Source organism: Salvelinus alpinus, chromosome 24, assembly GCF_045679555.1.
Source record: "Salvelinus alpinus chromosome 24, SLU_Salpinus.1, whole genome shotgun sequence".
In the NCBI taxonomy this organism is placed as follows: domain Eukaryota; kingdom Metazoa; phylum Chordata; class Actinopteri; order Salmoniformes; family Salmonidae; genus Salvelinus; species Salvelinus alpinus.
This window is the reverse complement of record NC_092109.1, coordinates 35421233-35434710: the sequence shown is the minus strand read 5'-3', so window position 1 is coordinate 35434710 and position 13478 is coordinate 35421233. Positions and strand designations below refer to the sequence as shown.

The window sequence follows — 13478 nt, the reverse complement described above, 5'->3', positions numbered from 1 at the left end:
TACAATTATGTGTGTAACTGTGTGAATACGTGTTCTTTATGTATATATTAATTGTGTAAGAGCATGTGTGCATTTGTCTTATGAGAATTTGTGTATAACAATCCAACTTGGCAGAATGCCCGGAATACATATGTCTTTTGTATATTCTTTCAGAGTAGACTAGAACTACTCAGAAAAAACCTACACATCTGAAGTGACTGAGAAGCAAGTCTCCCAATATCCTCGGGCTGAGCTCTGTGGTTGGAACTGAAGTGACATGTGAATCCCTTTTATGACTTTATCATGTCTTTATCCACCCACTCAGATTACTGTATCTTCTATCTGCTCGGTCAGGGGAGTTTTGGTGAACTCTGACCACCCCTGAGGAGGGAATGGACAGAGTCAAATGGGAGTCAGGGGGGGTTAAATAGTTTGATGATTAGACTATGAACTAGAGAGAAACGAACATTGCACCATAGTGTACTTTCCCACCAGTGAGAATCCTTTATTATAAGTCCAATGACTGCATACTGTAGATATCCATTTGAGAAAGAAAAGTAGAACATTTGGTTAATTCGAGTTTAGCAGCCTTTGCTTTGTCCTACAAGGGTGTCAAACTATCCTCCAGTCTGATTTGCTCTGTAGAGACATGCCAGAAAGTGTATTCACGAGCGTATCACATGTCATGACAGGTTATGTATAGAATGAACTAAAGATTACATTATAGAATCAGGCAGTACTTAAAATCAGAAAAAAAAAAAAGTTAAATTAGATGCTTTCTCTGGATAGCGTTCATTTTGTTCATCAGGCTAGACAAGGAGAACTAGAAGGGCTTGGAGAGGGATACGTTTGTTTTCTCTCTGTACAATAAAGCAGAGTTCACTGCCAGTTCAACAGATATTTCAACAGGGACACAAATGGAATGTCTAGAAGAGACCCACATAAGGCTTAGCAGCATTCAGCACTCTAAAGTTACAGATGATGACGACCTATGAAGGAATGTCATCATGTCTCCTGACAGTCAGAAAAAGCATGCGGGTTCTGTAGAGGTGTATCTGAAGTTCCTTTTACCTTGGGGGTAAGAGTCCGCTGTTTGATTGACATGGGGTCTCTTAATGGCAGAGGAGCGATAAACGATGTGATGTCGTCCGTCTCCGCCTTCCTCCTCCCCTGCCCCACCCCCTCGGTGCTCCAGGGGTTCGATGAAGAACTCCTCCCGCCCCATGCGGATCATTCCTGCCTGAGAAAGATGAGATGAGAAGGGGGTTGAACTCTACAATCACAAGCATCTATCTAACTGGAAGAAAAACAACTTTAAATAACACTTTGAGAATAACTTAATTGAGAAGGGAAATGCACAATAATCAATATATCCACCACTTTAAAGCTCAGCCCGAAGAGAGGACAACATTGACAAAAATACAAATGACATGAGACTGCAAAGAGACATGAGTTGATCAATATGGGGCAAATTTATATCAACCATCTGATCAACAATTTAGACCAGCCAAAACAGCGGTACTAATACTTCCATAAATGCAGGCAGACAAAATGTGGCGTGACAGCCCAAACCAGGTGGTCCCCTATCCTGTGTCTGTCGTGGAAAATGGGGAACGGGGAAGAGGAGGGATGTGAATGTAAACTTTAAAACACACTGTGACTGGAACAGACACGCCTGTTCAGGGTCAGCTCAATACTGCTTCTCTCTCTGACCCCGACCATAGAGCTGGAGAGGGGCTGCTGAGACTGCCATTTAGCACAGCCTCCTGAGAAATATTACACAAGGAGCTGTCACATCCTCCCGAGGTTTCATTATCAAGGAAAGATCTGGACTCTGCATAAATCGACACCAGCAGTTACACCTCGGTTAGCCAGCTCTCTGAGCCACTGTGAAGTCAAACTTAACCTACCTTACCACACGCAGCAAGGCTAAGTACACATCTTCCACTCAGAAAATCAGTTGCTCAGTCACCTCATCTCAGGAACTCTAGAACTCTAACAGCTTATTAAAGTCATGCTAGTGAATAAAGGAAAGATTCTACTCTGGGCTGCAGGAATGAAGCACATACCTCAGTCTTGAAAGCAAGAATTTCCATTCTACCTTGTGACAGGGAAGGCTATATTTTACTGCAGCAACGTTGAAAAACAAATAAACTAAGTCATGTCATTTTATATTAAACAATGGTGCAAGGCTGGGGGTTTTACATACTAATTCTTTCCATTTGGCTACACTGTGATAGACATCCAAACCCGTAATCTGAAATAAAACTCTGTCTTCAACAACAAATAACTTTCCCAGATGTCAAATTCTCTCTTGCCAATTGAAAATCGTAAACTAACATTTGAGGGATCAACTTCACTTAACAATCACAAATAAATCACTAGCTCTCACTACCAGCTTTACTGTCAGAAAAAGTCTACAGTGTCCACACAGTTGGATCAGTGGTCCACTATTCAGGTATTATACCCACACCACTCTGTAGATCTTTAGCTGTAAAACAGCATAAAAATTGTAAACGTTGACAGGAGAATTTAAGGAAAAGTTAGCATAAACCATGCTGAATTGCAGAATCCTTTTGAAGATGTGATCCAGCTCCACTGTAACAATGAGACTTTTCCATAAGCCTGAGAGGCTCCAGAGCCTGCCTGGACTGCCAAGAGTGAAATAGGAGAGCAGAGCCTGAGAGAGAGGGCCTGAGCAGCTCCGTCCCGGTTTCCAGCTCAGAGTCAGGCCTGCCTGAGGCGGAGGGAGGGTTCTGATGGAGAGAGCAGCGCTGTGCTGCCTTTGGATCGTTGGATCTGGCCAAGGGGGTCAGCCTGCTGCCTCGTTAAGAGACTGGTCGCCCGGGAGACCTGCTGTTCATACCCTAACTTTTCAGTGTTCAGTGTGTGTGTGGCGTATGTGTGTGTGTGTGTGTGTGGCGTATGTGTGTGAGGGAGCAGGAAAATACATTAATCCAGAGGTAGTTATGTCTGTAGGGAGGAGGAGGACATATTCCAACTTTGCCTTGGTGCCAGCTTTCTATCTATCTATCTATCTATCTATCTATCTATCTATCTATCTATCTATCTATCTATCTATCTATCTATCTATCTATCTATCTATCTATCTGTCTGTCTGTCTGTCTGTCTGTCTGTCTGTCTGTCTGTCTGTCTGTCTGTCTGTCTGTCTGTCTGTCTGTCTGTCTGTCTGTCTGTCTGTCTGCCTGCCTGCCTGCCTGCCTGCCTGCCTGCCTGCCTGACTGACTGACTGACTGACTGACTGACTGACTGACTGACTGACTGACTGACTGACTGACTGACTGACTGAACAGGGGTGGAATCACGTGAGCACTACCTTAGCTCTCACAAGGACAGCTCTGTGTGAAATGACAGATAATGTATACTGCAGCTAAGTACACCTCTTTGAGGTAATGACAGCTTTGAAAGGGTTGACAATAGTAATCTTTTCAAGTTTATATGAATGAAAGAGCCATTGTAAAACCTAACCCTGGGTAACTAAAAGTTAGAATAAACTCTCAATTTTCACTACTGGATTTATGTTTCAGTGGAAGGGCCATGGAAAAGAGAAAATACAGTGTTTAAACTGGAAATAAAGTGGATAAGTTGTTTCCTAATGACAGCGTCTTCACACTCTATGTGTTGGAAAGGAAAGTTTAAGAAGACTATATGGGGCCGTATCCACAAAACTTGTTTAAGAGACATATTTCCATTGCACAAAAGCATGACCTTATGTTCCTTGGCAATAGTTTCCATTGTAAAAAGGCCAAAAGCGTTGAAAAACTTGTTGACTCACAGTATTCAGTGTTAGTTTCTCATTGAACATCTCATTGAACAGCTCATTGGTTTACATGACCCTCACTCACACTGCTCCAAAGAAGGGATTTCTAAACTTCCTCAAGCTTCCTCTCAACCTCTAATTGAATCAGCACTCCACTCATGATACTGTGTTAATTGTCAGCCTTTTCAACATAATCTAACACATTATCAATCGATTACATTCAATCAAATCAAATCAAAAATTGATGTTTTGTTAAACTTTGGAAGTGAATTGTGCCAGTTGTTATTGTGGCAAGTGAAATAGACACTCAGATTGTGCCACCAAATCTCTGGGATTCAAGGATTAATGAGTCCTGGAGCAAACTTCATTTTGATCCTGAGTTGGATACAGTATAAAGTCCTGAATTAACATAAACAAGTCAAAATCGTCAGTTTCAAATAAATAAAATATCATCAACCATGTTCATTTTCAAGCCTGGCAAGAATCAAAGGTGCTATGATGTACAGGCCAAAGCTACTTATGATTTGAGTTGGATTGTTGAAGTTCATTCCAGTTATCTCCTTCATTTCTCTGTTAACCACTGGCAACAGGAATGTAGGACATCAGAGAGAGTAGAAACTGAAAGCCCTTTTGGGCTGCCTCCCTTCACTGTTCATTACAAGCTGTCATTCAAACTCACAGCAGCAGAACTCTACTAACAGGTGTCAGGAATCAACACAACCACATCAATATTAATATCAACACACGACGATAAAAGCCCAATAAAACAAGAACTATATAAAGTGAAATATGCTCTAGTCTGGTCGAACGCACACAATCTGTCTCCCTCTCTCTCAAACACACACACGCGCACACACACACGCACACACGCACGCGCACACACACACACACACACACACACACACACACACACACACACACACACACACACACACACACACACACACACACACACACACACACACACACACACACACACACACACACACACACACACACACACACACACACACACACACACACACACACACACACACACACACACACACACACACACACACACACACATTAAAATGTCCTGGATCATCAGGTCAGATCTCACATGTATTGACTGCCTTATGAATTCTCTTGGTTAACATCCACGGCACACTGCTGTTTTCATTTTGGAGAATGCAACTCCTGCAGGGATTGGACGAGCCAGGTGGCTGACATCACATCTCCTACTGTAACTACAGACAGGTCCAGACGGGAACCATCACGACCAATTCTCCTACTGTAACTACAGACAGGTCCAGACGGAAACCATCAAGACCAAATCTCCTCCTCTTCATTCCCACTCATCACTTTCACATTGCATTTTGGATAGAGTCACAAACAACCCTTTGTCCATGTGCGCTCTGAGACTCTTTTCCTTTGAAACGTTTTCCTTTGCAACATCTTTCTATAAAGGTCACACTCCTCCTACACACCATCAAATACATCAACAACTCCAAATGCTATGGTGTCAGTCATGGAATTCATCCAAACGCTATATATATAGATATTAAATCTGTGTAATTGGACTGAGTCTCGTGGCACCGAAAGAAAGCTGACACAGAACCAAACAAAAAACAAACATGACAAGATATTTATTGGCTTCCATGTTTGTGATGAGTGTTCTCTAAGGAGGTCAGCTGTATTCAGGTGTATAGACCTGTTCTCTATCGCAGAGGCCTTGTGTCTTCCAGGTCAAAGATCCTCTTTTCACTCCAGCTGGGCCTGTTCTCTCAACTATAAATCCTGACAAGCGCGTCAATATGTCCCTTTGAAACAGTAATGTAACACGCAGACTACTGGACTGGGCCTACAGCCTGCTGGACTGGGCCTACAGCCTGCTGGACTGGGTCTACAGCCTGCTGGACTGGGCCTACAGCCAGATGGACTGGGCCTACAGCCTGCTGGACTGGGCCTACAGCCTGCTGGACTGGGCCTACAGCCAGATGGACTGGGCCTACAGCCTACTGGACTGGGCCTACAGCCTGCTGGACTGGGACTACAGCCAGATGGACTGGCCCTACAGCCTGCTGGACTGGGCCTACAGCCAGATGGACTGGGCCTACAGCCAGATGTACTGGGCCCAAAGCCTGCTGGACTGGGCCTACAACCAGATGGACTGGGTCTACAGCCAGATGGACTGGGTCTACAGCCTGCTGGACTGGGCCTACAGCCAGATGGACTGGGTCTACAGCCAGATGGATGAGCGATGGAGAGAGGGAAGAAAATAACACCAGAAAAATGCTATCTTGTATCCTACAATTAGGACTGAGGTTTCCATCCACACTTAAACAGAAATGAATCTAAACTCCTGGTGAGAGGAAAGGAAGTGTGCCAGTGCAGTCACAGTGGGCTCCCCACTCTGTCCTTCCAATGGAATAATCAAAGGCCACAGCTACTCCATAGAGAGCCAGGGGATTCTGGAATGGCCCTACCTGATAAGTGTTCCTCTTTCACCCCGCTCAACACCACAAAGAGAGTGACTCCTATTGGCCCAAACCAGGGAGAGGAGCGACAGATGGCTGAAACAGTTAGCCCTGGTCCAATTTGGTGCATTTGGCTCAACATTGATTTGAGAAGGCTCGGAGGTCGTGTAAGTACGGACACAGCTCCAAACACCCCAGCCACATCCGTGCCAGAGGAGCAACATGAACAAAATTCATACGACTTGATTATAGCACAAAAGTTAACCCAACTAAATAAGTGACATCTACCGCTTGTGTTGAGAAAAGACCCCTGGGACGACAGAAACTTTAGAAAGGCTGCATCTTTGTCACTATGTTAAACACAGCTGACATAGGCTATATCGTGCAAAGGCTGAAGGATTTCCAACCAACACAGAAACCATCACAACGCAGAATTGCTTAATTTCCTGAACTTTTGGGAAGCGTGTGGTCTGTATGGGATTATGGTGTCTTTGGTGGCTTGATTGAAAGTTGGATAAGACTACCAGCTGTTCTTACTGTTTGTAGTACAGAAGGCTTTCTTAAACTATGGATCTGGACCCAAAGTGGGCCCTGTGCATGCGAGAGATGGGTCGTGAGTTATGACAATACATCTATAATCACACACTATTTATTCTTAATTTGTGACATTGGAGGACGATTTGGGTCATGGTGGAACGGTCAATTTCTCATTCGGGTCTCGAGCTGTAAAAGTTTAAGAACCCTTGTAGTATAGGATTGACTGCTCTGATATTATAACACAGAGAAAGTGATATGTAAGTTATATTTAATTACAATTCAGCAACGCAATGCATCTCTGGAGCAAGGTCATACGGGACAGATCACACAGAGAAGGGATGAGGGAAAAAATAGATAGATATCACACACACACACACACACACAGAGAGACTTTAAACTGACAGGCTGACCCCTCAGGACAAATTGCATAAGATGATGGTTTCCATGACAACTGTCTGTAGCATAGGCCACAGCAGATTTGCTCAGGCCACCCAATCTAATTTAGCCTGGGTACCAGTCTCTTTAGCTAATCCACTCCCTGTACTCCATGTCATGTGCCAAGGAGACTGGCCTTTCTGCCATCTTCAAATATTAACGTTCTATCATTAATGAGATCGAGGAAAACAGAGGATTTGATCCTGATTCGATCACCCTCACAGCTATCTTCCAATCACAACAAAAATGTTATGCACATTTTGGAACTCTTATCTTTTTTTCTCCACAGAACACGTTGGTATTCGGTTGCTAAGCAACAGTTTTTTGTTTGTTCAGATGCTCATATCTAAATTCTCAAACTAAATACATACAGCAATTTCAACCACAAAATGTCTTAGTTTTGATTTTAAGCATCAAAATACAACTTACTTTGTTATAAATTCTAATTTCGAAGCTCCACATGATGTCATGGAAAATAATAATGTTTTTTCCAACAACCAATGAGCAACTCCGCTGTAAATTCAGCGCATATTGAACATTGACATTGCCGAAAGACCAGTATTTTTTGGCAATGACAAGGAGTGGCGAGTGAAATGTTAGCTAAAGAGACTGGTACTCACACTAAATCTAACCTAAGAGGCCATACCAACACATCACTTTTTTTCTGAGAATCATTTGGTGGATGTCACTTCCTCCTACAGATACTGTGGCAATGGCAACAGCTTGTGCCTCTGCTGGTGGGGCATCCCTTACTCACGTGTCCCTTAGCAGGGGTCCAGGACCAGCATCATGCCCCTGCCCTTCTCAGTGCAGCAGCCAACTCTGGACCCATATTCATAAAGAATCTTGGAGTAGGAGTGCAGATCTAGGATCAGTTTTATCTTTTAGATTATAATGAATACACAGAGGGACCTGATCTAGGATCAGTTTTATATTTTAGATCATAATGAATACACGGAGGGACCTGATCTTAGATCAGCACTCTTTCCTTCTCTGAGACACTTTATGTACACAAGCTCCACTCTGCTGCTGGTCTGCTGCAGTCTGCTAATGGTGATACTCATGCCTGGCCTGCAGTACCAATGACCTGGGGCCGACCAGCAATGACCTGCATACTGAATACTGCCACACTGCCTAGTGGAGGCCAACCAGCAATGACCCGCATACTGAATACTGCCACCCTACCTGGTGGAGGCCAACCAGCAATGACCTGCATACTGAATACTGCCATCCTGCCTGGTGGAGGCCAATCCGCAATGACCTGCATACTGAATACTGCCACCCTACCTGGTGGAAGCCAATCAGCAATGACCTGCATACTGAATACTGCCATCCTGCCTGGTGGAGGCCAATCAGCAATGACCTGCATACTGAATAATGCCACCCTACCTGGTGGAGGCCAATCAGCAATGACCTGCATTACTGAATACTGCCACCCTGCCTGCTGGAGGCCAATCAGCAATGACCTGCATACTGAATACTGCCACCCTGCCTGGTGGAGGCCAATCAGCAATGACCTGCATACTGAATACTGCCACCCTACCTGGTGGAGGCCAATCCGCAATGCCAAGCAGGGAGAAGTTTGTTTCATTATGAGATTACAGCTTTAGTTTGGTTTACAATCCTCTATTTTGATGCAGACCATATGAAAAACATCTGCCGACATGGAAAATATCCTCAGTCCTTCTGTGCAGTGATACACATCCACAACAATCTACCAGGGCAGGGGTTCTACTTTTCAATCCCGCCCTGCCTCTTGGATGACCTCAGTCTAGCCATCTTTATTACTATGGCATTGCCCCCTCTGTCTATCAACTGAAGCTACCTAATACGTTCTACAGGCGTACTAGCAGGTTAATAACTATACGTGAGGGATACATTTATCAACGGTGCAGCACTTACCAGGCCATCACAGTTGCTGAGAGCGACGGATGTGTCCCTGACGTTGGTGACCTCTCCTACATAAAAGCAGTCGCTCTCCAGTAGAGGCTCGTAGCGGGTCTGGTTGCCCTCCTCATGCCACTCCACTTTAGCTCCGGGGGCCACCAGCCTGGAGTTGAGGCGCAGGTGCAGGTGAAGCTCCCGGCCAAACACAGTGACGTTGTAGAAAAGTGTCTCCCTGTGCCTGGCGGTGCCCTCTCCTTCCTCCAGGTCTCCATGGCTGGGGTCTGAGGCGGCTGCAGCCTCCCTCCTCCAGCGTCTGTAGACCTGCTGGTGCTGGCTGTCCAGCTGAGGTGCGGAGACAGCACCTGAGAGGAAGCGGCCTTCTGCGTCAGTGTTCACAGGCCTCACCACCCCATATTCCCTCAGGACATGCTGCAGAGACTCTGTGTGCAAAGGGAGAGACAGTCACACACTGATCAATACACACACAATCATGCATAGGAGCTCAGATGCACACAGTTACACACGCACACATGCACGCACACACACACTGAAGCAGGTACAGCTTTGGTATCTAAATAGCATGGGTAAATAAATAAATATGCTGTGTCTCACTTGATAAACATGACATCATACAATGTGAATCTGTGAATAATATAGATCAGACATTTTACAGCCACAACTGACTTTGGTATATTCCCTACCATATCAAATAAACCACAGGCAACAAGAAACCTGGACAATAGGCCTATCAAACAGCGTTTTAAACTTCGGGGTGCCAATTGCCAAAGTGTTCACGCCCGTTCCCCGCGCGCAGATGAGCATGTGTTTTACACGGTAGGTAGGTAGGCAGACTATCATTCTTAAGTAATTTCAAATTCTATGTTTACAACAAGACTACGCAAGACTGTGTCCATCACTTTGTCGACTTCAGTTTAGGTTGGAAGCAGTGACCCACCCAGTAGGTGACGCAGGGAAGCACGCGTCAAGACAGTGTGATGCTCAAAGCTGTCAATTTGAAATAATCGAGGTGGTAATTAAATTAATTAAATTGAAGTGTCAATTTTAATTTAATTCCAACCATTTATTTTACAAGTCAAAATGTATTATTATTCTCCAAATTATTATTTGGAGAGGTCGTTGTTGTTGTTAGGGTAACTAATAGCCTAACTGCTGTAAAAACTTCAATAAATTAGCAAATTCACGACTTATCAATAGTGCATGATGAATCTGCCATTGGAATGTTCTTTACATGCTGAATTTGAGCGCACGTAAACTGTGTTTGGATCCAAAATAAATGTGGAAAAAGTTGGTGTCATGCAAAAGAAAGGGAAACCTTACTGAGACACTGCATTGTTTTTAAACAAACTACAGTGCCTTACCAACTCCAGGATATTTCTGTTTCTGTAAAATATTATTGAACATTTCTGGGCTACGAAATAACCTCTGTGAAATTGACATGCATCAAGAGTCGAATCGTGATCAGATCATATTCTCAACGGTGGTGCCTAGGTTAAGCTTTACACAACTGTATAAAACGTAGCCTATAATATCACAAATCCCACATACCTATGCTATTGGATATATAAAGTCCATTCGCGTGAATTAGTTGCAGAAAAACAATAAAGAATGCAAATCCAGTCGTCACATCCATTGCAGGTCCGAAGAAAAAGACCGCACAGGATAGAGGCGGACTTTGAGTTTCTAGATAAACGATCTACCAGCCCCTAACCCTCCCGAACAGATCTTAAAGCTCTCTCTCTCTCTCGGTCTTTGATAGTGTTCACAGTGACAGCTGAAAAACATCCACTCTCTCAATTTCTATTACACGTCACATTCTCACTTACAGGGAACATTGATAACGATATAGCTCAAATATTTGCCCACTTTAAATCGATAACAAACTTTACAAATGGGCATAAGACATCGGTGTGGGAACCAGCACTTTCCATCACCCAATGACATTGCCTTTCCATGGTCTGTGGGGCATAACCTAATAATAATAATACTACTACTGCTACTAATACTACTACTGCTACTACTATTACTACTACTGCTACTACTACTGCTACTACTATTATTACTACTATCATTACTACTGGTACTATTACTACTGCTACTACTACTATTACTACTTATACCACTGCTACTAATACTGCTACTACTACTACTATTACTACTTATACCACTGCTACTACTGCTACTAATACTAATACTGCTAGTGTAACGGATGTGAAATGGATAGCTAGTTAGCGGTGGTGCGCGCTAATAGCGTTTCAATCGGTTACGTCACTCGCTTTGAGACCTTGAAGTAGTGGTTCCCCTGGCCGAGGCTTTTGTGGAGCGATGGGTAACGATGCTTCATGGGTGACTGTAGTTGATGTTTGCAGAGGGTCCCTGGTTCGCGCCCGGGTCGGGGAGAGGGGACGGACTAAAGTTATACTGTTACACTACTACTGCTTCTACTACTGCTGCATCTACTACTAATAATACTACTACTACTACTACTACTGCTAATACTGCTTCTACTACTGCTACTATTATTACTACAGCTACTACTACTTCTACTAGCACTGTTACTGCTACTACCACTACTACTATAACATCTACGACTACTACTACAGCTACAACTACTACTGCTACTGCTAGTACTACTACTGCAGCTACTACGATTACTACTACTACTGTTAGTACTGATACTACTGCTACTATTACTTCTACTACTACTACTGTTACTACTAATACTACTGCTACTATTACTTATATTACTACTGCTGATACTACTGCTACTACTAATTCTACTACAGCTACTGCTACTGCTACTGCTGCTGCAAGTAGTAGTACTGTTACTGCTACTACAAGTAGTACTGTTACTGCTACTACTACTACTACTTATACTACTACTACTGCTTCTACTATTTTGTTTAACCTTTATTTAACTAGTTAGTTAAGAACTCATTCTTATTTACAATGACGGCCTTCCGCCGACCAAACCTTAACCCGGACGGCGCTGGGCCAATTGTGCACCGCCCTATGGAACTCCCAATCACGGCCGGTTGTGATACAGCCTAGAATCGAACCAGGGTCTGTAGTGACTGAGATGCAGTTCCTTAGACCGCAGCGCCACTCGGGAGCCCAAGTGATATGATTAATACTACTGGTACTACCACTACTATTACTTTTACTGCTATTACTACTACTACTACTAGTACTACTACTGCTACTACCACCACCAATACTGCTACTACTACTGCTACTACTGCTATTACTACTAATAATACTATTACTACTACTGCTACTACTACTACCACCAATACTGCTACTACTACTACTGCTATTACTACTACTACTACTACTACTACTACTACTATTGCTACTTCTACTACTACTACTGCTATTACTACTACTGCTGCTACTACTACTACTGCTACTACCACTACTGCTGATAATAATAATAATAATGAATATGAATGCAATTTAGACAGATAGTTTTATCCAATGTGACTTACAGTCATGCATGCCTACATTTTAAGTACGGATGGTCAGGGGCAAATGCAACCCACTATCATGGCGTTGCAAGCACCTTGCTCTACCATCGGAGCTACAGACTAGAGGACCACTTCCACTGCTATTGCTACTACTACTACTACCACTGCTACTACTACTGTTACTACTACTACTACTAATAATAATAATACTGCTACTTCTGCTGCTACTACTACTGCTACTACTGCTGCTACTGCTACTGCTGCTACTACTACTGCTACTACTACTGCTTCTGCTGCTACTACTACTGCTACTACTGCTACTACTACTGCTACTACTGCTGCTACTGCTACTGCTGCTACTACTTCTGCTACTGCTACTACTACTAGTACTACTACTGTTGCTACTACTACTACTGTTACTACTACTAATAATAATAATACTGCTACTTCTGCTGCTACTACTACCTCTACTGCTACTACTACTACTGCTATTGCTACTACTACTACTACTACTAATAATAATAATAATAATAATAGTAATAATAAATGCCATTTAGACAGACACTTTCATCCAATGTGACTTACAGTCATGCATGCTTACATTTTAGGGGGAAATGTAAATCACTATCCTGGCGTTGCAAGCTCCATGCTCTACCAACTGAGCTACAGACTAGAGGACTGCTTAACAGTGTCCCTAGGGAGGTCACTATTCTAGAGGAGTGACATGGGCTCAGGAGGCTGGCCCTAGACTGGGGGACTCCAAGCCCATGGAGCAGGGAGATGGCTGGTCCTAGACTGGGGGGCTCCAAGCCCATGGAGCAGGGAGGAGGCTGGCCCTAGACTGGGGGGCTACAAGCCCATGGATCAGGGAGGAGGCTGGCCCTAGACTGGGGGGTTCCAAGCCCATGGAGCAGG

General features: G+C 43.7%; 1 protein-coding gene across 2 annotated transcripts in view; it reads right to left on the bottom strand.

The window, feature by feature from the left end:
• Positions 1–10801, bottom strand: part of LOC139552738 (A disintegrin and metalloproteinase with thrombospondin motifs 2-like) — a 112778-nt gene extending 101977 nt beyond the window's left edge. For both annotated transcript variants that reach the window (XM_071364764.1, XM_071364765.1), the window contains exons 1-3: positions 10645–10801; positions 9094–9518; positions 1051–1219 (exon numbers count right to left, since the gene is read on the bottom strand). In XM_071364764.1, the coding sequence (XP_071220865.1) occupies positions 1051–1219; positions 9094–9518; positions 10645–10729 (679 nt within the window). In that variant the 5' untranslated portion in view covers positions 10730–10801. The remainder of the gene's footprint in view (positions 1–1050; positions 1220–9093; positions 9519–10644) is intronic.
• Between the last annotated feature and the right edge of the window lie 2677 nt (positions 10802–13478).